Source organism: Lissotriton vulgaris, chromosome 5, assembly GCF_964263255.1.
Source record: "Lissotriton vulgaris chromosome 5, aLisVul1.2, whole genome shotgun sequence".
In the NCBI taxonomy this organism is placed as follows: Eukaryota; Metazoa; Chordata; class Amphibia; order Caudata; family Salamandridae; genus Lissotriton; species Lissotriton vulgaris.
The window spans coordinates 2,013,373,815-2,013,398,411 of NC_141693.1; the positions used below are offsets into that span (position 1 = coordinate 2,013,373,815).

A 24,597-nucleotide genomic window follows, 5' to 3' on the forward strand; every position below is an offset into this window, starting at 1 on the left:
GAGCGCTGATCCGGAGAGCTACCGCATTCATTTTGTTTTTACCTCTTTTGTATTTACTTTTCTGTCAACTCCTTTTTTAGCAATTTCTCCCAGAATGTCCCCTTCTAAGCCTACTTGCTTTAAGCCTTGTGGGGAATGTCTCAGACAGATGTCTGTGTCTGATCCCCACTTGGTCTGTCTCTGGTGCCTGGGGTCAGGGCACGATTCCAGGCCTGCGCAGAGTGCAGATCGATTAAGACCAAGGCAATTTGCAAGTGCGAGATGAAGCTCCTGTTGGCGTGGCAGAAGGTGGCTCTGTGCCATTCTCCGTCTTGGGTCCGTTCTCGTACCCGCTACCGCGGACGGTTGTCTAAGCACTCAAGAACGTCTTCCTCCTAGTCGGGTAATTTCAAGCACAAGAATAAGAAGGCAAAGCATTCTGCAGCTTTGCCATCTAAACGCCATGCTTGTAGGCTTGCTCCTGCAGTCCTCCTGCGAAGCCGGCGTCGGGGCCCCCTCCGTGCTACCCCGAGTTCTGGAGCTGGAGTGACACCTGCCCAACTCAAAAGTTTACAATGCCATGCACTCCATCTTTGGCACACCCACTCCTTCTGGTACACTTTCAGGCGCCACAGAATTGCGAGGTGTCCTGGCTGTATTACCGCAAGCAGGTCCGCCCCCAATACCAACTGGGCCCACTGGATCCACCCCTGGGTCCGTTCCAACACAGGTGCCTTTTTTCACCCTGGCGCTCTCCATCACAGCGCTACTTGAAGTTGACAAGCCCATCCTTAGACCTGATTCCAAGCCAATGTTGCTCAACATTGTTGCAGGCCCCATCCAGACCTTACCAACCTCGACTTCCTGCCTATTGATAACCTTTACCTCCCTGCATGTAGAGATGTAGAGTAAAGGTTTGGTCCTATGTAGGTCCAAGCTGAGAACTGGTATGAGGAGCTGGTTGACGCCAGTAGGCTGGACTGTTCCCCAGATTCTGACATACTTTGCCACTGTGAGGCTCAGAGCAAGAGAGTCTGTTGACCTGCAGATGGCAGCAGTCTAGGTCTAAACCAACGTCTTGGCTGTGGTGCTTAGCCCAGGCGGGGGCACCGCTGCACTCTTGCTTTCTTTTAATGAAGCTCTTACAAGCGTTTTCTTGGGGGCCTGGGCAAGACTTGCACAGGGGCTCCTGTGCACAGCTTGATTGCCCAACACCATCATACCGCCCCAAGAGACCCGGCCTTCGTCTCCCATTATCCCTCCCCTGAGAGCATGGTGGTGCAAGCCGCAACCTCTAAGGTCAATCAAAATGTTTTGCGGTTCACTCCAATGGACAGGCAATACAAGAGGCCGGGCACCTTTTGGTAAGCACATCTTTGCTTTCACCAACCTAGCCATGCAGCTGGTGAACACCATGAGTCCCAAGTGTTGTGGGACTCTGTAGCACAGCTGCTTCCCATGCATCCCAAGGAGGGCCAGCCATCCTCAACCTAGCCCTTGTGGATGGTCAGGATGCAGAAAAGTTCCCTATTCGGTGCGGGCTAGACACATGACATCCCCGTCCAGCGAGCCCACCCACATTACCTGCTGTTCACGGTGGACCAGGAGTACGTTCAGTTTGCTGTGCTCCCTTTTGGCTTCACCAGCGCCCCTCAGTGTACACAAAAGGGACTGTGATGGTTGCAGCTCATCTTTGGAGTTCAGGGGTTCCAGTCTTCCCCTACCTCGACGACTGGCTGTTAAAGGCAGGATCAACCAGCAGTCATTAACCACCTCCAGACTGTGGCAAATCGCATGTCATCCTTGGGGTTCACTATCAACGTGCTGAAGTCACACCTTACTCCATAGATTTCATCGGAACCATCCCGGACACTGTTTGGTTTTGTGCCTTTCCTCCTAGAGAAGGAGAGTCCAAGACATTCAGCCTCTGATCTCAATCTTTCAGCCTCTGTCCTGGTTTTCAGGGAGACTGACTCTGAGGCTGCTGGAACTGATGACTTCATGAATTCTCCTGTTCAAGAACGCCAGGTGGCATATGCGGGCTCTGCACTGGGATCTGAATTCTCAGTGTACCAAACAGCAAGGGCACCTCTCTGACCACATGCTGGTTTTGTAGGACAGTAGTGATTACTGGACTATGATCTGGTCTGCGGCAGACCCCTCACCTTATCCCACCCAGAATTTACAGTATCTACAGTAGTGACTGATGCGTACCTTCTGAGTTGGGGCAGCCATCCGGAGATGTGAAGATCAAAGGTCTCAGTTGAAGGCCCGGCTCCATTTCAACTTCTTGGGGATGCGGGCCATCGCTTGGGTTTGAAAGCCTCCCTTCCATCCATCAAATGAAGCAGGTGCTTACTAAAAAAAGCACCACCATGTGGTATTTTAACTAGCAGGGCGGAGTGGGGTCTTGGGCTGTTTGCCAGGAGGCACTATACCTATCGAAATGGCTGGACCATCAAGGGATTTTCCAGGTGGTGAACCACCTGGCAGAATCTTTAAATGCCCGGTTGGATGAACTCAGCCGTCGTTACCTGGTGGATTGTGAGTGACAGTTGCACCTGGAGGCGGTGCAAGGTCTCTTATGTCAATAGGGAGGCCTTGGTGTGATTGATTCGCCCGCCGCCTGCAATGCACAATGTCAACTGTTCTGCATGTTGGAGTTTCCAAGATGTCTCTCGCTAGGCCACATATTCCATTTAGAATTAAATTCGGGACTCCAGTATGCTTTTCCACCGATACCACTCCTGCCCTGAGCTCTCAAGAAAATCAGGAGCCACTGGGCCCAAGTCATTCTGGTAGCTCCAGAAGTCTGAGAGTAGAGTATCCAGAACTCCTGAGTATGAGCCACGGTCCTCCGATTAGGCTTCCCCTTTGGGTGAATATCCTGTTGCAGCAGCAGGGCAGGGTCCTGCACTCGAACCTGCACACGCTCCACCTTCATGCTTGGAGATTGAGCAGCAGCATTTGAAAGTCTTCGAGCTCCCTCCCGAGGTGTCATTTGGCAGCCAGACATCCCTCTACCAAAACTGTAGACACCTGCTATTTGGATACATTTGCAAAGCATCCTTTTAATTCCAGGAGAATGACTACCGCACAAATATACTGCCTGAAGAGTGATTTAGATTCAGCCACCCAGTTTGTGGGTTGACTGTCTGCCAGAAAATGTCAGGCGGTGGCCAAGTTGTTCACCTCCAAATGGCTAGTAGAAGGTATAACTCTAATAGTGTGTGGACTGGGTGAAAAACAGCAAATTCAATGCAAAGCAAAGCTTCCACATCTACACCTGTGTGTGAGGCAGCCGCAAGGCGGTCCGGAAGTCTTCACCAAGCATTACTGCTTGGACATGGGTGCACTGGAGGATACGTAAGGTAGACAGGATGTGCTGATGAACTTACCGTGTTTGTTGGCCTCCTCATCACTTTCTACTCCATTGAAATACTACTGACATCTTCAAAAACCCCAGTGATGAAGACAAATGTGTCACTTGTCCTTCGGTATTGTTATCGTGTGTCCTATGCGCCACCTTTTCTCACAGACAATCCTTTGTTGGATGCTCAGAATCTGACTAAAATCAGATGCTAGTTTGAAGCAGGAGGTCCACAGATGCACAAGAAAGTGGGAGAAAACAAGCTCTACTGACAGCAGAAAACAGCCCTAGCAGTGGATTCGGACAGTCACTTATCATCTGTACTTTTTCCTGGAGGATTTCTACTCCGATATGGGCCACCACATTGAAATAGAATGTGGGATTCCCAACTTAATTTTTTCAAAATAAAAGGAAGCATAAAGGCAAAATGTTCTTGGAATTCAGCGTCATGCAAGAATAGAGCAGATACAACTTTAATTTGGAGAATGTGGCGCCCTTTAAAGTATCACCAGTGAGTGCCGATTTGCATGCGCGTGCTGCCAGGCGATCACCTTCCTCTTGGTTCCATTTTGAAGTCGCGTGCATGGAAAGGACTCTGCATGCCTGTGCTCTTCATGGTCACCGCATTACTAACTACCCTTCCACTTCATCCTCATCCTTCTGTATCACTGTGATAATACTTTTTTCTTCCAAACCATGGCTCGAGTTTTGATTAATCCTAATTTTTGTGTTTCACTGGTTTGGAATGAAATATTATTTGATCCTTATTTTGGTTTTGTGTTTTTTTTATCTTTGTGTTGGTTTATATTCTATCACTACTCCATCTCTTATACTTAGCTTATGTCCCTTCTAACATCCCCTCATCAGCCCCCTCCTCCTCCTCCTGCCTCCCCCTCTGCTGTTCCCAATGGCCCCCAGTCTCCCAAGCAGCAAAAGGAGCCCCTCTCCCACCGCTTCAACGACTTCATGACGTCCAAACCCAAAATCCACTGCTTCCGGAGCCTAAAGCGAGGGGTAAGTGCTGCTTTGGTTACCTCTCTCTCTCTCTCTCTGTCTTGGGTTCATGCTTCTGGCGCACTCTGTCTTTTGCTCAAGTTGTGTCTCATCATTGAATCCATCCTAGGTTGTTTCCATTGCTTTTCATGCCGAGTGTCCATTCCTGGCTAAAAAGAAATACACCGCGATGGTGTGTCCTGAACATGCACACAGAGCTTCACAGATGGAGATCCCAGACAGACCCTCAGTAGACCTGTTTAGGAGAGGCTTTTACTGGCCATGATTGGTGACATCTTTCTTGGTTTGAACATTTGGAGACTACACAACAAGTGAATATTTTGTTATGCCTCCTGCCCGGTACACTGTCACTCTCTGACTTTAGAAACCGTGGTGGAAAAATGGGTGATCCGGCTTTTCTTTGTCCCACATTAGTGGGCTTCTTGTTAGGAAGAAAGAGAGTGTATTAAAATAGACCTAACATGTTTTAATGTATTCACTGTTAATTAACAGCTAAGCCATGTGCGTGACGTCCACAGTGGGAGTGTGAAACTGTGCGTGTCATTGGTCATGTGGGAGCCCCCCTGCCTTCCTTCAGGGATGAGAACAAGCTGCCCTGACACCAGAGGAGGTGTCTGAGATCAGCAGCAGGCAGACTTCGGAGCCACCATCACTATCCCATGGCAGATTTGTAAGATGTGCTTCTTTAGCAACAAAGGGAATACACTATTTTACCTCGACCTCTCCGTAGTAGTGGGGTGAGACTCAAAGCAGAACGTGGCCTTTGGCTGCTGCTAAAGAGAATAGTTTTTACGAAAAGTAAACATTTTTCAAAGGGATATACCCACAGGTCTACGCGTGAGTAACTCCAGGTGTGAAGGAAAAGGATAGAACCCATTGTTTTTATTGCACCATCAAATAAAGCTTTTTTCTTGCAGAATTTAAGATGTTGATGTTTTCACCTTCCCTGAGCTAGAGAGGCTATGGATTGTTAATACATCCCCAGCCAAGGTCAGTACTCTGCACCTGGAGCAGACTCCTGAAGATATGGGGACTTGTAACTAAAAGCCATGTCTGCTGCACAGCATCATAGCATGCCTTTTGTATGAGTAACCTTCTCTGAAGAACAACAACTTGATCAAGAGAGTGAGGGCCTCGCATTCATAGGGCTCAGTCATCAACAAAGCTCGAAAGAGTAGTTATCTGTTCAGGGCAATACCCTAAACATATACCAGAAAACTCTTACCAGGAGTTTAAAGGAACATATGAAATTTTTTCTGAGCGGCTTTCCAGCCTCTTCGCCATGGTAAACCACGTCCCCTTCCCCAGTGGAGACCCCTACATCAGGTCACAAGAAGGGAGGCCCCATGCAGATGTGGGGTCAAAACTTTGCTTACTAATCCTGTAGGTCTGTAGAGGTGCTTTCTGTGTCAGTCCACCTGAGCCCTTCAGGCACTGCTCAAGCTTGCTGCTGTTCCAGGGATTCTTTCAGTGGCCACACCATGCTCTTTATGCATTCCAGGAATACGAGTACAAATAGATCTACAACCAGTGTTCCCACAAACATCAAGAACTGTTCTTCATTGGACACTGTTAGAAATGGGATTTCTGGTTGGTTAGGGCTTGCGCCTAAGCCAGGCAGAAACCACCACCCTAGTCAGGGCAAGGGAGTTACACGCCAAAGATAACCCCTACTCACCCACTTGGTAGTTTGGCACGAGCAGTCAGGCTTATCCCAGAGGCCATGTAAAAAGCATTTGCGCAACCCACACAGCAACAACATACTAGGCACACCACAAAAGGAACTCCACACTAGGTTATATCAAAAATAGCCTTTGTATTATCATAACACACATTAGATTAGTAATCATACAATATACACCGTGCCAGCTAGCACTGGGCAGTATTTACAGGGGATTATGTACACATGACAGGGCCACTGGGGCCACTGTCAGAAACATCACTTAGTAAAGATAGTAAATGTAGAACATGTAATAGACGTAGAACACAACCAGTAATTACTGGCAAACACTGCACTCAGCATCATCCTGTAACACAAACCATATTATGAACAGTATTACATTTAGGCGTGAAATACATTCTGCGCCAACCTCACCAGCATAAACACATTATGCAATCTTTCTCATAAGTCTAAACGCATTAGACTACAACCTCCTAAGCATAACTCACATTAGGGGTATACCTCCCAGTAGGGAGTTATCTCACTACCATAAACCACAGTATGCAAATAACCTCCTACCTACACCATATTTAGAGGCATATATCACAGTATAGAATAACTCAGATATAAACACAGTATGCACAACCTTATAATCATAAAACCACATTAGAGCCATAAATCAGGGTGCATAAATCATAATACATGCATCACATTTCCTAGCACTACATAAATCACACTAGGGCCTGGTACCCTATTAACCTAACAGTCCCCCTGGCCAACTGGCCTTCTCAAAGGGGCTCAACTGCCCTGTGTCCAGAATGTCAGGGCTGCTGCCACTGCAGCAGAGTCTCCAAAAGCGCGCATCTGCGCTGTGGCAGAGGAGTGTCGCTCACTCCTATCTCCCACAATGTCCCCAAAGGAATGATGGCCTAAAAATTGCAGCTGCTCTCTACTTGCTGGGCAGCTGTGAAGCGGAACGTGGACCTTAACAAATGTGCGCAAAATGTTGCAGTCGCCCACTGTCAAGCGGGGCAACTGTGGCAGGAGCACGAGCACCGACAATGTGCTCCGATCGGGAGCCCCACGGAACTGTGGCCTAAACGTTGCAGCTGGCACTAATTGCTGCACAGCTGGGAATAAAAGAAGGGCCTGGGCATTCACTGTGCCCTCGGATCAAATATGCCCATCTCGCAGTAGTTCCCCGCGCTGGTGCGGCGCAGCTGGGAATGCAGAAAAGGGGCCCTGGCTCATCTGTGCCCTAGGGGCCCCACTGGGGTGCTTTAAATAAATGTGCCCCAACGTTTGAGTGGTACACAACGGCTGGTCTTCACTGGCTCCAACAACCTGTGCCCAGAAATGCCACAAAGCCCCACCCCAGGACCCTGCAAAGGAAATGACCCCCAAGTAGGAGTGGCCTGCTTCCTGACTGGACCGATCAGGGACCGAGAACTCGCGATGTGCCCTGCTCCGTACCCTACTCACCGGGCTCTTGGTGGGACTTGCTGCTCGGTCTCTGTTGCTGCACGCGGGGCTCTCCTCTTCACCTGGCCCCCTCTCTTAGGACCGGGACTTCCATGTGGAGCCAGGGAGGCTCCAGATGCCTTTTGTTTCCTCCTTCTGGTGCCGGGGCTCCCCACAGGTTAAGGGAGCCCCTCTCACCACGCTGCACTACTCATTCTTTCCCCAGGGCCTGAGGCGACTTCTGATTCGACAGCAGGACCCGCCCAGGTGCCGACAAGGTTTGCCTGACTTCCTGTTGAGCCGATCGCGCCGTGGCAGTGATTTCTTCTCTCCGGGCAGCAATTCGGGGTGGGCACACGTCAATTTTAAAATGCACAACGAGCCGGGTTGGGCACCCATCCTCAAGAAATAAACATGAAGCGGTCATGTGGGGTGGGCACCCACTATTTGAATATCGAAATAAGCGGGGTGGGCACCCGCCGCTTTAGTCCACAAGGGCAATCCCTCTCGCCGGGAAAGGGACTGCAGCGCGCGCTGCGAAGCCCACGCTCTGCCTCTTCTCCTGGGGAACTCCGAGCACCGTGCTCCCCTTCACGAGGAAAACAAAAAGCGCTCACAGGGCGCAGGGAGCCATAGCTCTAAAAGCAAAAGTCCTCGGCAATCAAGGGGGAAATGCAGGGCCCAGGGAGGCAAGCCCTCATGGCTGTTGCTCCTGGGCCCCAGCAGCAGCATGCCCCAGCAGGATTAGCACAGAATCGTGGCATCATGGAACTGAACCCCTCATGGGGTCACAGACCCTATATTTATATCACCAAAAGTCTTTGTTCTCAAAAGTCACTGAACCCAGCCAGAATCAGTGGTCCTGGAGCACTTTGGTTATAAGGCTGCATCTTGCCTTTCAGGAAGAGGGGGTCTGCCAATAAAGACGCACAGTGGAAGGTGGAGCCGTCATTCAGATCAAAGGGTCACCCCTCCCCATACTACAACTGCAGATCTCTCTATTCAGTCCATGTCTGGCTCAGCCTGCCCCGTCCCTCCAAAACCAGACATGCAATTCACATCAGGCAGGCAGACCCATAGCACATAGAAATGCCAACTTCTAAAAGTGGCATTTCTCACATAGTCATAATAAATCTATTCACACCATTGTGCAGCTTTTATTCTCACGATTTCATACATACCAGACTTGACTTTACTGCTCCTCTCATAACAGGAATTACCACTGACACGCACTGAGCAGGGAATCCCCCATGCATTCCTATGGGAGGGCAGGCCACTCTCACTCCCACTAATTGTAACACTGAGCGCACGCACTTTACACTGGACCACAGTGCTAAAGTGCCCAGCGGCCTAAAAACAACTAACACTAAACAGAGAAAAAGGCTGGGAGAAATGCAAAAAGTTTAGGGGTGAACCTGCAAAAAGGGCCAAGTCCAACAGACACCTTCTGCACTTGGCCATGAAAGGGTATTGACCATTTGAGCAACATTCAGTGTATGTTCACATAGCTTGTAACTGTTCAGATGTGCAGTATTTCATAACTGGAATGATCATGCCTTCTTTCCCAGAGGAAAGTTGTTTAGCTTTCTTACTGTTTAATCTCTGTGTGCCATGTACAGCATGAATGCACGACTTCCGTTTCACATGCCTGTGTACTGCACGCACCCTCTTCCTCCCTCGCTGTGGAGATGTTTTGCATTGGTCTCTTGTCAGTGACAACTCTCCAAAGATCTCCTCCCTTGCTCCATGTAGTAGGCATGCCATTGCACTTTGTGTACCAGTTTACTACTGTGATTGGATGGAGAGTATTATTTAGGGCAGTGCCACATGCTAAGCAGTGAGTGCAGAGACGTGTCACTGGTGTTGGGTGAATAGTACAGTGAGTGTGGCTGGACTGAATGATACAAATACGGTCAGAGAACCATCATTGAACAGTGACCGCAGGGAAGCGATGATGTCATGAGGATGCAGAGGATGGCGCAGCCGGACAGTAAGTAATGTTGATGGGGTGTGAGTAGTGAGAAACAGTGCTGATAGAGCGGTATGTGTGCACAGTTTTTTGTAGGAGACGCTCCATGCTGCTGTTTGCCGACCACAGAAGCGCATGACTGCTACCTTGAAACCCTCTGCATTCTGGAGGTTTTGATCCATCAGATGGTAGAACTTTTGGCACCTATGTGGCCTGTATAAAACTTGTCACAGCTGAAAGCCTGTCCGAGTGAGGGTCCACCCTTCCCTGAAACCTGTGAAAGCTGCCAACTTTTTCCTGCGTTAGTCCTTAATCTATTAATGGCTGAGATCAGGTACACATTTGTGAGCTCCTGAGCGGCATTCTTGTTTTTGTATAGCACTGTATAGATTTTTTGCATCGTAGGTTCTTCACTGATGGTCATAAATGTTACAGTATTCCCAGAACATTCACATTCATCCCCCCAAAAATGGAAAGATGGAAACTGCCATTTTTAAATTAAAAAAATAACCTTCATCTTTAGCTGCATTTTCCAAATTGTTCAGAATGTTTTGAAGTATGAGAAGACCGAAAAATACCTAAAACTGCATTGGAGCATGCACCCTAACTTTACTGCCCAGCACAAAATGACATACTGTTCCTTTAAGAAGCCAACAGTCTCCATATCCCATTGTACGTTATCCTAGCAGTTACCTCAGAATGTCAGCTCATTTTTTCCAGCTTGTTTAAGTAGGATTTCTGAATACTCCACGGGGATTGTGCCTCTTTCCTTTAAGAATATTCTGTCAGAACTAGGCAAATTATTTTGTCATGTGAAACATCTGTGTGCTTTTTTTCAACTGCTCCTTAAGAGTGTTATTTTTACTTTAAAAAGGCTTCCTCTTTGTGACGTCCCCTTCCTGTGGGAGGAAGAAAGCAGCCTCCAGCCCTAGCACTTTTGTATAGCCTGCCCTCCTGCTTCATATTCGACAGTAGATTGTGATTTTGGTAAGAAAATTTCACAAAGAACTCTTAAAGGCCAGGGGCTGTATTACAGAAAGTGGACCAAGGGTGCACTGGGCAAGTGCGCCCAATTGGCGCACCCCCGGGCGCTTTAGTATTAAAGAAGGGGCCGCAGACACTTGTGCCTTCCCTTGTGTAATACTGACAGCGTTGTCGCAAGAAGGAATTCCCTCATTTGCATGGGATTGTGGCCCAATACATGTGTCATCCTTTGGATGACACATGCAAAGCTGCTTTCACTAGGCATGGCTGGTTAGATTCGGATGATAAAACAGACAGGCTGGATAGATAAGCTGCTCTGAAAAACCTCTTCCTGTCAGAACCTACACTTAGCTTCACTGGTTCTCTTGATATCAGATTGAGGCAGCAGATTGTGGAAGGGCAAGCTTGCGATTCTAGTCTAATATTCGGCTATCACTGAAGATTCTACAGCGCATTACTTGTAATGTGGGAGGGCAAGCTTGCAATTCTAGTCTAATATTCGGCTATCGCTGAAGATCCTACAGTGCATAACTTGTAATGTGGGAGGGCAAGCTTGCAATTCTAGTCTAATATTCGGCTATCACTGAAGATCCTATAGCGCATGACTTGTAATGTGGGAGTGCAAGCTTCGATTCTAGTCTAATATTCGGCTATCACTGAAGATCCTACAGCGCATGACTTGTAATGTGGGAGGGCAAGCTTCGATTCTAATATTCAACTATCACTGAAGATCCTACAGTGCATAACTTGTAATGTGGGAGGGCAAGCTTCGATTCTAATATTCAACTATCACTGAAGATCCTACAGTGCATAACTTGTAATGTGGGAGTGCAAGCTTCGATTCTAGTCTAATATTCGGCTATCACTGAAGATCCTACAGCGCATGACTTGTAATGTGGGAGGGCAAGCTTCGATTTTAATATTCAACTATCACTGAAGATCCTACGGTGCATTAATTGTAATGTGTGTGGGCAAGCTGCGATTCTAATATTTGGCTATCACTGAAGATCTTACAGTGCATTAATTGTAATGTGGGTGGGCAAGCTTCGATTCTAATATTCAACTATCACTGAAGATCCTACAGCGCATGACTTGTAATGTGGGAGGGCAAGCTTTGATTCTAATATTCAACTATCACTGAAGATCCTACAGTGCATAACTTGTAATGTGGGAGGGCAAGCTTCGATTCTAATATTCAACTATCACTGAAGATCCTACAGTGCATAACTTGTAATGTGGGATGGCAAGTTTCGATTCTAATATTAAACTATCACTGAAGATCCTACAGTGCATAACTTGTAATGTGGGAGGGCAAGCTTCGATTCTAATATTCAACTATCACTGAAGATCCTACAGTGCATAACTTGTAATGTGGGAGGGCAAGCTTCGATTTTAATATTCAACTATCACTGAAGATCCTACGGTGCATTAATTGTAATGTGTGTGGGCAAGCTGCGATTCTAATATTCGGCTATCACTGAAGATCTTACAGTGCATTAATTGTAATGTGGGTGGGCAAGCTTCGATTCTAATATTCGACTATCACTGAAGATCCTACAGTGCATTAATTGTAATGTGGGTGGGCAAGCTTCGATTCTAATATTCAACTATCACTGAAGATCCTACAGTGCATAACTTGTAATGTGGGAGGGCAAGCTTCGATTCTAATATTCAACTATCACTGACGATCCTACAGTGCATAACTTGTAATGTGGGAGGGCAAGCTTCGATTCTAATAGTAGACTATCACTGAAGATCCTACAGTGCATAAATCGTAATGTGGGTGGGCAAGCTGCGATTCTAATATTCGACTTTCTCTGAAGATCCTACAGTGCTTAACTTGTAATGTGGGAGGGCAAGCTTCGATTTTAATATTTGACTATCACTGAAGATCCTACTGTGCATAACTTGTAATATGGGAGGGCAAACTTCGATTCTAATATTCGACTATCACTGAAGATCCTACAGTGCATTAATTGTAATGTGGGTGGGCAAGCTGCGATTCTATTATTCAACTATTACTGAAGATCCTACAGCGCATTACTTGTAATGTGGGAGGGCAAGCTTCGATTCTAATATTCAACTATCACTGAAGATCCTACAGTGCATTACTTGTAATGTTGGGGGGGCAAGCTTCGATTCTAGTCTAATATTCGGCTATCACTGAAGATCCTACAGTGCATTATTTGTAATGTTGCATAGTAAGCTTGCGATTCTATATTCAACTATCACTGAAGATCCTATAGCGCATGACTTGTAATGTGGGAGTGCAAGCTTCGATTCTAGTCTAATATTCGGTTATCACTGAAGATCCTACAGCGCATGACTTGTAATGTGGGAGGGCAAGCTTCGATTCTAATATTCAACTATCACTGAAGATCCTACAGTGCATAACTTGTAATGTGGGAGGGCAAGCTTCGATTCTAATATTCAACTATCACTGAAGATCCTACAGTGCATAACTTGTAATGTGGGAGTGCAAGCTTCGATTCTAGTCTAATATTCGGCTATCACTGAAGATCCTACAGCGCATGACTTGTAATGTGGGAGGGCAAGCTTTGATTCTAATATTCAACTATCACTGAAGATCCTACAGTGCATAACTTGTAATGTGGGAGGGCAAGCTTCGATTCTAATATTCAACTATCACTGAAGATCCTACAGTGCATAACTTGTAATGTGGGAGTGCAAGCTTCGATTCTAGTCTAATATTCGGCTATCACTGAAGATCCTACAGCGCATGACTTGTAATGTGGGAGGGCAAGCTTTGATTCTAATATTCAACTATCACTGAAGATCCTACAGTGCATAACTTGTAATGTGGGAGGGCAAGCTTCGATGCTAATATTCAACTATCACTGAAGATCCTACAGCGCATAACTTGTAATGTGGGATGGCAAGTTTCGATTCTTATATTAAACTATCACTGAAGATCCTACAGTGCATAACTTGTAATGTGGGAGGGCAAGCTTCGATTCTAATATTCAACTATCACTGAAGATCCTACAGTGCATAACTTGTAATGTGGGAGGGCAAGCTTCGATTTTAATATTCAACTATCACTGAAGATCCTACGGTGCATTAATTGTAATGTGTGTGGGCAAGCTGCGATTCTAATATTCGGCTATCACTGAAGATCTTACAGTGCATTAATTGTAATGTGGGTGGGCAAGCTTCGATTCTAATATTCGACTATCACTGAAGATCCTACAGTGCATTAATTGTAATGTGGGTGGGCAAGCTTCGATTCTAATATTCAACTATCACTGAAGATCCTACAGTGCATAACTTGTAATGTGGGAGGGCAAGCTTCGATTCTAATAGTAGACTATCACTGAAGATCCTACAGTGCATAAATTGTAATGTGGGTGGGCAAGCTGCGATTCTAATATTCGACTTTCTCTGAAGATCCTACAGTGCTTAACTTGTAATGTGGGAGGGCAAGCTTCGATTTTAATATTTGACTATCACTGAAGATCCTACTGTGCATAACTTGTAATATGGGAGGGCAAACTTCGATTCTAATATTCGACTATCACTGAAGATCCTACAGTGCATTAATTGTAATGTGGGTGGGCAAGCTGCGATTCTATTATTCAACTATTACTGAAGATCCTACAGCGCATTACTTGTAATGTGGGTGGGCAAGCTTCGATTCTAATATTCAACTATCACTGAAGATCCTACAGTGCATTACTTGTAATGTGGGGGGGCAAGCTTCGATTCTAGTCTAATATTCGGCTGTCACTGAAGATCCTACAGTGCATTTTTTGTAATGTTGCATAGTAAGCTTGCGATTCTAATATTCAACTATCACTGAAGATCTTCCAGTGCATAACTTGTAATGTGGGAGGGCAAGCTTTGATTCTAATATTCAACTATCACTGAAGATCCTACAGCGCATTACTTGTAATGTGGGAGGGTAAGCTTTGTAAATCAGGCGCCGCTTTACTTTTAACTTTCCCCGTTTTGTCTTTTTAGTTTAAATTTATTTTTGCACTTCGCCTTGCTTTCAGCTCACCCACCGCATTGCCTGCACCATAATTGTGCCCCCCACCGCGGCTTCAGCGGGCTGGCCATCGCGTTTAGGGCAACTTGGAGCGCCATCTTGGGGGTTGTGAGGGGACGCTTTAGACTTGGGACGAGCGTTCTAGCAGTCAGGCTGACTAGCTAGAGCCTTTTAAAATCCTGGTATGGTGGCGCGCAGCGTGTGCGCGCTGCGTGTGCGCCGAAGCATCGCCGGAGTCATGCCAGAGTCCAGCCCGTCTGCGCCCGTCCGCGCTGAGGACGGGCTGGTCGGGCGGACGACTGGGATTGTTGCTCCCTCCTATCAGGTACTCTTGGCAGGATCTGCTGACTTTTCATCCGACCAGGATGTCTTGCCATCATTAATTCAGGCCGGAGGATTTTCTTAATTCACCCCCGTGCGTCTGCCTTCAGACAGGTTCCGTTGGGTCTGTTTCTTTCTTGGGCCCTATTTCGGGCGCGAAAGGTGATACTGTGGGCAGTTGCCCCTTGAGGGAACATGGATTCCTTTTAAACGCACAATCAATTATAAAACATAATGTCGCTTTTAAGGATTTTGTCCTAGATAGAAAACCCTCTTGGGTCTTTGATTTGATTTGATTTGATTTGGACTTGTAGAGCGCATGGCTGCCCTGGAGCGTCCCAGCGCTAATCCTAATCTGAACCTGGTGAACTCAAGCGAGAAGCAAGGTTTCGGGGATGGTAGGGAACAAAAAGGTTTTGAGTGCTCTTCTAAATTTCAGGAGATCCGGTTCCATTCGAAGTTCTCTAGGAAGGGCATTCCATTTGTTTGACACATTCAGTGAGAACCGTCGGCCTCCTGTTCGTGCTTTCCTCACTCGTGGAACAATGGCCAGATTTTCTCCATCCGAGCGAAGAGCCCTGGTCGACTTGTAAGGTCGGATCAGTCCTCTCAAGGCCGGAGGGCCTTTACCCTGCAGAGTCTTATGTGCGATGCAGAGAGGCTTAAAAGAGATCCGCTCTTGGATGGGGAGCCAGTGCAGGGCTTTCAGCAATGGTTTGGCTGAGGCCCGTCTCGGCGCCCCCATCAGCAGCCTGGCTGCGGCATTCTGAGCTCGCTGAAGAGTATTGATAGTAGCAAGAGGGGCTGCGAGGAAAAGGGAGTTACCATAATCCAGTTTGGACAGAATCAAACCCTGGATTAGCAGCTTTCTAGATTGAAACGGAAGGAGAGGGAGGACCTTCCGGGCTGCCCGAAGCAGGCCGAAGCAGCCTCCAACCACTTTCTGCGCATGGGTCTTGAAGGTCAGTTGGGGTTCGAACCAAATCCCTAGGCTTTTAATTTGCTGCTTGGGGGGTGGGAGATCTCCCATACAGGCAGGCCACATCTCAGGGGGCAGAGAGGTGAATTGATTGCCTAAGAGCATGATCTCCGTCTTAGATCCATTTAGTTTAAGTTTCGAGCTGGACATCCAGGAGGAAATGGCTATAAGACAGTCTGGGAGATCGACCGGGCTGCCCCCATGTTGTGACAACGAGACGACAAGCTGGGTGTCGTCAGCATAGCTTATGGATTTAACCCCGAATGGGGCTATCACCTTCTCCAACGGGGCCATGTAGACATTAAACAGTGTGGGGCTGAGGGAGGAGCCCTGCGGCACCCCACACTGAAGAGGGAAGGCCTCCGACATGGACCCATTTTCCCAGATCCTGAAGGATCTCTCCTCCAGGTAGGACTGCAGCCATTTAAGGGCTGATCCTGTAATGCCCAGCAGGGCCAGGCGTTGGGCCAGGACTGCATGATCCACAGTATCGAATGCAGCACTCAGATCCAGGAGGATCAGAGCCACTGATCCCCCTGAATCCAAGATGCATCTTACCTCTTCAGTCACCAGTACCTCTTTGTTACCAAAACTTGGGCCAAAGATTCCTCAGGCCCTGATCTGGTGGAAGCTGTCCCAGAAGGTTACACACTAGTCAGGCAGGATAGAGTCGGACGGATAGGGGGAGTGTTAGGTATTCTGTTTAAGGAGGGTCTCATATGTCACACCATCACTTTAACTGACCCTCAGGATGCCTTTCAGGCCCTTTATTTCTCTTTAAATGGTCCTTATGTGATCCCATTTACGGGCATCCTCATCTATCGACCTCCGGGGTCCAGAAAAGATTTTGGACAAAATTTGCTCGGCATTTTAGAACCCTATTTTGGTTGCGAGCACCTAACGATTCTGGGGGACTTGAATTACCATTTAGAGAATTTGGAGTCCACGGAAACCCTCTCCCTCCTGGATGCCTTATCTGCTTGTGGGCTACAACAGCGAGTAAAGGGGGCTACCCACCAGGCGGGTCATACGCTTGACGGGATCTTTTCGAATGACGGGAGGCTGACAGTCAAAGACCCGTTTCCTCTCTCGTGATCTGATCACTTTGCCGTCCCGATAGAATTGACCTTTACCTCCACGATTAGTAAAGCTATGGTTGGGAGTAAAATGGAATCTCTGAGAAATTTAAAAATATTTCTAATGATTCACTTGCCCCGAGGATCCCTAGTGAGGCTATTTCCCGGGAGGAAGATGTAGGCATGGCGGTACATCAACTAGAAACCGCTGTCACAATAGCAATGGATGAGCTGGCCCCGGCCTCCCTGCGTTATTGCGCCAGGAAAAGGCCGTCGGCCCCCTGGTTTTCTGAGTCGCTAAGGCTTCTTAGGCAGGGAGTCAGGAGACAGGAACGCCTCTGGCGGGCTTCCTGGGACCTTAAGGACAAAGTAGCTCATAAAACATTATTGAGGAGGTATAAGGCTGAGGTTATCAGAACCAAGCAGGAATATTTTACAACTCGTACCACCTCCCTGTCCTCTCCTAAAGAGCTTTTTAAAATCGTGGATTCTCTCACCTCCCTGCAGATGTCTGACCCCGTCATTGGGTCTCAACAGCTCTGCAACGACATTGCCCAATTTATTCAATCAAAAATTGGGGATATCTATGCTGCGTTAAGAGTTGCAGAAGACTTCATTATCCATTTCCCCCCCTTCCTTCTCCCCCCCTTATTGGTGGCTGAGGTTTCTTTACAGGGTAGTCTGTGTAGCGTTCCTCCCCTTTCTCTTTCAGACCTGGAGAATCTTCTCAGCAGGATCAGGTCGGGCTCCCCGCTAGACCCCTGCCCCCTCAAGCTCCTAAAGCAGTGCAAGGAGACTCTGCTGCCACCACTCTTGGAGATCATGAATAGGGCGATGAGGGACGGTATTTTTCCATCGCAGTGGAAGAGGGCAGTGGTGAAACCACTGCTGAAAAAACCCACTTTGGATCCGGGGGTGCTAAAAAAATTCCGCCCAATTTTCCTGCTCCCAGCCCCTGCAAAGATGCTGGAAATACATCTGAACCAGCATCTCTCAGCCTTCCTGGAAAACTCCGATCTTTTTGATAATTCGCAGCATGGTTTCAGGAGGGGGCACAGTACGGAGTCTGCCCTCACCATTGTGCTCGACAACATCCGCACTAGAGTGGATAGGGGCCAGACTACCTTGCTCATCCTCCTGGATCTCACAGCTGCGTTTGACACCCTCTCCCCCTCGGTATTAACATCTCGACTGAGGGAGATAGGGGTGGGGGGGTCTGCACTTAGCCCACTGACCTCCTTTCTTGATCGGAGAGAACAAAGTCAAGCTGGGAGAGTTTCTATCTCCATCCCTTCCTGTGCACTGTGGGGTTCCTCAGGGGTCGGCATTAAGTCCGACCCTCTTCAACATCTATGTAACCCCACTGGCCAGGCTTATTAGATCTTTTGGGATGGAGGTAGTCTCCTATGCCGACGACACGCAGATTCTGGTGTCTCTCGCCCAGTCTGTCACTCTGACTGCCTCCAATTTTAGACTATGCATGGAGGCAGTCACCCAGTGGATGATCAGCAATTCATTGAGGCTTAACGGCGAGAAGACGGAGATTCTGGTGTTCGGCGGAAAGGAGGAGACATGGTCGGCGGACTGGTGGCCCACTTCGTTGGGAGCCTGTCCAGCACCTACGGGCCTGGCTAAGAATTTGGGAGTCCTGATCGACCCCTCGCTTAGCATGCAGCAGCAGGTGAACAGAACAATTGCCACCTGTTGGGGTGCTATCCACATTCTAAGGAAGATCAAACACTACCTGTCCCCGCAAGCGAGAAAGCAAGTCGTGGTAGCCCTCATAGGGTCAAGATTGGACTACTGTAATGCTCTATATGCAGGGATCAACAAGGGCCTGCTGCAGCGTTTACAAATGGTTCAGAACGCCGCAGCGAGGTTTGTTTTAGACCTGCATAGACGTTCATCAGCCACCGCTGCTAGGAAACTCCTTCATTGGCTCCCGATGGAGGACAGGATTCTTTTTAAAATTCTCTGCCTGGCATATGGAGCCTTGGCGTGAAATAGGCCGGAAGGAATAGGAGAACTTTTGGTCCCTTATAGCCCTTCCAGAAATTTACGCTCTGGCAAGAAGTCTCTGCTACGAGCGCCCCGCATTCGTAGAGCTAAGTGGGGGGGCAGAGCTTTCTCGAGTCTTGCGCCTAAATGGTGGAACACCCTACTGGATGAAATTAAGTCCCTGCCTACTATGCAAGCCTTCAGAAAGGCTTTGAAGACTTGTCTTTTTGCCAAAGCCTACCTGTAGTTTTTGTCTCTGCCTTTTTTTGAGGACTTTTGTCTGTTAGGCGCCTTGATGCCTTCAGGTTTTAGTTGCGCATTATAAGTTGTTTTTCATTCATTCATTCATTCTAGGGGGTATCACTCTATTGTTGCGATATACCTATTCTCCAATGACACTTAGTTCATTTCTGATTTCCCAAAACTCTTAAATTCCTGCTTCAACATCTTTCTTCTTGTTCGGCCAACCTTTTCTGAGGTGCTCTTTTAAGGTACTAAGATCCTTATCCACCTTCATGAGAACCCAACAGGGGCAGGGGGTAGGGGTGAGCAGAATGTACCAACAAGGTTAATTGTAACAATCCTACAGTGCATTACTTGTAATGTGGGAGGGTAAGCTTGCAATTCTAATATTCGACTATCACTGAAGATCCTACAGTGCATTACTTGTAATGTGGGAGGGCAATCTTCGATTCTAATATTCAACTATCACTGAAGATCCTACAGTGCATTACTTGTAATGTGGGAGGGTAAGCTTGGGATTCTAATATTCGACTATCACTGAAGATCCTACAGTGTATAACTTGTAATGTGGGAGGGCAAGCTTCGATTTTAATATTCAACTATCACTGAAGATCCTACAGTGCATAACGTGTAATGTGGGAGGGCAAGCTTCGATTTTAATATTCGACTATCACTGAAGATCCTACAGTGCATAACGTGTAATGTGGGGGGGCAAGCTTCGATTCTAATATTCAACTATCACTGAAGATCCTACAGTGCATAACTTGTAATGTGGGAGGGCAAGCTTTGATTCTAATATTCAACTATCACTGAAGATCCTACAGTGCATTACTTGTAATGTGGGAGGGTAAGCTTGCGATTCTAATATTCGACTGTCACTGAAGATCCTACAGTGAATTACTTGTAATGTGGGAGGGAAAGCTTGCGATTCGATTTGAATATTCGACTATCTCTGAAGATCCTACAATTCATTACTTGTAATGTCGGAGGGCAAGCTTCAATTCTAATATTCGACTTTCACTGAAGATCCTACAGTGCATTAATTGTAATGTGGGTGGGCAAGCTGCGATTCTATTCTAATATTCGACTATCACTAAAGATCCTACAGTGCATTACTTGTAATGTGGGAATGTGGGAGGGTTGAGAACCACTGACTTTTCGGAGGATGTCGAGGTCTCGCTCAAAGATAAGCCATTGGATGGCTCCCATCTCTTCCAAGTCAAGGTGGAATAAGCGCTCGAGCTCTTCAAGGACAGAAGGGCTGCGGCCAGGTCTTTGGGCCCCTCGCCTACCCCAGTTCGCCTGCGGCTCCTTTCATGGCCACGGAATGGGCTTCCAGACACTTCTCTACCTGCCCAGCCAACAGGACCAACACGCTTCCCAGCCCTCTTGTGGCTGAGGATGTTGTACCCACATACTTCGTGGGTCAGGTAGCCAGAGGTCAGGCCAGCTCACCACCCCCGGCAGCTGCAGTCTCCAAGCCTCCTTAGATTGCCCTCCAACTATCATGGGCATCCAGTTAGGGACAGGATATGCCATCACCAGTACCAGTGGAGGTTGATAACATCCGACCATCTGGGTTCTCCAGACGGTCCAAAGGGGCTATTCCATCCCCTTTGCGACTACCCCTCCACCCTTGCCACCAACGTGCAACAGGATGACGGAGGACCACATATCATTACTCCGTCAGGAAGTGACAGCTCTCTTTGGCAAAACGGCCTTAGAGAGATTGCCCGCATCAGATGTTCAGGGTCTGCTGGAACACCACTCAAGTACCAACCAGGCTACCCAAGCATCAAGCACACAAAAGGCAATGGGAGGAATGCTTGCAATAAGTCTAACCACTGGCAATTGGTCGGGTAGCATTTTAACCCTTCATTCTTTGCCCACCATGCCGCCTCAGTTTGGACCCTGCCTTATGCAAATGAGTTTCGACCCTGTTGCAACAAGAACAGACCAGCCCAAACTACCAGGCCAGGTCCTCTCTTAACTGGAACACAAGCAGACCAAGACCGTTTTAGACCTGATTGGGGCTTATCAGTTGGGTGTAGTTAGGTCCTAGTGGCACAGTGAGCACAGGACCCACGTTTGAGCGTACCCTTGCTACTTTGGGTGTTTGATCAAATACACAAAAAGTGATGGAAACAATGCTTTCAATAGGTCTAAACACTGGCAGTCACTCCTGTGCTCACTGGGCTATTGGAACCAAGCTACAACTGACTGCACGCAGTGCCTGCATATTTTCAGCTATGGAGTTCCCTAATACATGGAAGTAGACTCTAAGAGCACAGCAGTTGTGTAGACGGATTGAAGGTCAAGGCTGGTGAAGGAAAACATTATTTTCCCAAATGCCTCCATTCTCTTCAACTTCCTATCTGGTGGGGGCGTAGGGAAGAAATTAGGGTTGACTTTGAGGTGGATGCCTGCACCACCGGACAGTTCGGAGTAAAATGCTTCGTAAGAGGGTCATTGTCAATAGGAGTCAGCCTATTGTGACTAAATATCCAGCCCAGTGCTTTCTTGTAGGTCCATATAGAATTTGGCATAATCCTATTGAGGCAAAAAATCCTCTCCACCATCAGCATCATCACCAAAAGCAGGTTGGTTCTGATCAGAGTCTAACCTAAAGATTTGTTGATGTACTGGGGGGGCAGCCTTTAGGTAAAGGCATTGTCTTGTCTGAATCAGAATGATTTCCAGCCAGGTGTGTAGCAACCAAGCTCACAAGCAGCTTCGATCTGTGAATACTTGGGCTTCGAATGTGCGCCAAAAGGAACTTGTAAGGTGCTGAATAGGCGAAGCATGACTTCCTCCAATGCCTATATTTGTCGTGGCTCAGGATGCATTTGAATCATTTGCGAAACTGTGGGGCATGCTCACGTCTCATGACTTATCAGAAGGAGAGCGATGAGGCTGGGATAAGGCCCACTTCGCCATCTTGGCTTTCTTCTTCGATTTGAACTTACCCGAGTGAGAGTGTAACATATATCTGTTGTGGGACCTACCTCGAGAACAGGAACGGGTCTGTGTCCTTGACTTAGAGTGAAAGGGTGATTTTCAGCTTCGCTTGGCGACGTAGAGCTTGGCTTTGTGGTCTCGGATTGCCTTCATATTTATCAAGGTATACTTCCAGCACGATGTGGAGTCGTGACCTGCCCCTAGATCGCAGAGGTACACCTCGAGGGGATCTGTCGCAGACATTTGCTTATGACAGTTCATACAAGGTTTAACACCTGTGGTTTTAGGAGGTGACATTTCCCTTGCACACTAGAAAAAGTTCTAAGAAGAAAAAGTTTAACTGACGCGACAAAAAGGAGCGAACTCTGTATCTGCGAACGAAGGTGTGGAAAGAAAGAAACTGATGTTAGTAGTGCAGCTATATATGGCTCCAGTCACTTTCTGGGCAGAGCAGACTCAACGTGGAACCGCACAACTCCACCTATTGATGTGGGGACATTGATGAATGTATCTTCCGGATCCAGTGTGGTGCCTGGAGATATTTTAAAGGTGAGGAAAAGGCTATTAGAATTATCTATTAGGATAACATATATCCATCAGACGCAGCCAGCTATAAACCAATCTCAGTTGGTTCTTAGAACACTGATCAAGAGCATAATTCTTTCAGATCTGCGCCTTACCTGAAGAAAGCAACCTACTTCAGATGAACAAAATAGGTTTTGCCAGGGAAGGGGCAACATATTTGCTTTCCTTTTTATTCTAGACAGCCTGACCCTCACTAGGGACACAAAAGAAGTCGCCACTCGCCACACATCTAGAGGGATTTGACTTCATGGGAAGCATGCACAGTTGGATCTTCTCCTACCTCTCGGGTAGACCCAGTATGCTCAGTCTGCCACCGTTCACATCCCCAACTTTGGGCATTGAGACTGGTGCACGTCAAGGCTCAGTAATCCCACCAGTTCTCTTTAGTGCCTACCTCATTCCACTACTGGATCTGATCTAGTCCTACTGTTTTACTTGAACATGAACAAATAGAATGGCTCACTTAGGTATCATTTTCACACTGTAAACCTACAGAGTGAAAATGTTAACAAAAAAAACCATTATTTTTGTGATAGTGTTGCACAGAGGGTTCCTGTTTGATTTACAGGTCAGCTCCTTTTTTGGATGCTACAGCTAGATCAATGCCATTCCGACCATCTTGATCTGGAAAGTCAAATGGACCCAGACACCCCAGGACTAGATCATTGCCTCCAACCCATTGAGCACTGAGTGCTGAGGAGTCATCCTACACTTAATTATCCTAAACCGAGATCCTAATATACGGAGATTGGAAGAAATTTTAATCTGTAACCATGTGGCCACAAGAGCTCAATGTACCCCTTGTGACATTGACAGATGTGAGAAACATTGAAGTGATCACAGAATCCAATATATGCCCATTCTCCATAATGAACCACATAACAAGAAGCACCTTTTAAACCTTGACACTCAACAGCAAATCTTTCAGCATCTAGGTTTCCTATGGAAACTCCAGGTAGCAGCTTCCTCATTATCCAGTATTAGGGGTGTCTTTCATAGATTAACATGCCTGAATCATTCCCCGTCGTAGGAATGGGAGTCCCCGGTATATAAATAAAGTAATGTCCCATAGACATATAGATAAATAGGCCTAAATGCCTCACATTAGTAACCTATCCCTGTCCTTTTGTAGAAAGGACCAAACTCTAGAAAAGAGCCAATCAGCTGTCACCTCCCTCTAGAACCTTCCTGGGAGGAGCCTCAGTCCCTCAGATTTTCTACCGCACTAAGGGAGTCTCCTCTGAGCTCTGCTCAGATTTTTTCTTCACAATTGGTTTCCAGTGTTCTTGGATATTTTATCCTGATTCTTTTGTGATTGCTGATATTATCATGGCTGACACATCAAAAAAGGGTCTTTTTAGATCCTGTGGTTCATGTGGAAAGAAAAGGCTGCATATTGATGACCAGCATAAAGACTGTCTGTATTGTCTGTATCCGGACCATTCTTCTAAAGACTGCAAGGTATGTTGTACCTTTTCCACTAAAACCCTCAAATATCGTGAGGGACGCCTTTTAATTTGGCTCCAGAGGCTGAAAGACCGGGAACACCCAGAATCTTCTGAGGAAAGGGAAGGTTTTTCAGTCTCTTAAAAATCTTCTCTAAAGAGACCAAGGGTGGCTTCTCCTAGCCCTACAGCTCCTCCTCAAAAGAAGACATCAAAGAAGTCTTCAGAAGTTCTCTCCAAGGCAACTTCTGTGAAGGTTCCCTCTCAGTAAGTTCACACCTTCAAAAAGCCTGTTTCAACACCATCGATGACCGTATCGTCGACGACGTCTTCATCGTCGAGGAGAGCTATGTCTACTGCATCGTATGTATCAACATCAACATCGACGACGACTGTTTCTACATCAACGGCATCGTCATTATCCTCGTCGACGACTACGACCCCATCGTCGACGGCAGGTAAGACTTTGTCGTCGACGATAGCCATCAAGAAAACACAGTTGACGTCGAAGAACCTGTCGACGATGGGATCTCGACGACGAAGCCA

General features: G+C 47.2%; 1 protein-coding gene across 15 annotated transcripts in view; it reads left to right on the forward strand.

Moving 5' to 3' along the window:
- Positions 1–24,597, forward strand: part of FNBP1 (formin binding protein 1) — an 887,470-nt gene that overhangs the window by 655,283 nt on the left and 207,590 nt on the right. For 7 of the 15 annotated variants that reach the window (XR_015296123.1, XM_086924822.1, XM_086924824.1 and 4 more), the window contains exon 10: positions 4,187–4,363. The exons of 4 other annotated variants lie outside the window; for them this stretch is intronic. Coding sequence is in view for 10 of the 11 variants with exons in the window: in XM_086924822.1 (XP_086780948.1) it covers positions 4,187–4,363 (177 nt within the window). In the remaining variant the exon portion in view is untranslated. The remainder of the gene's footprint in view (positions 1–4,186; positions 4,364–24,597) is intronic. 4 more of the 15 variants (XM_086924827.1, XM_086924829.1, XM_086924830.1 and 1 more) reach the window with 1 other exon arrangement.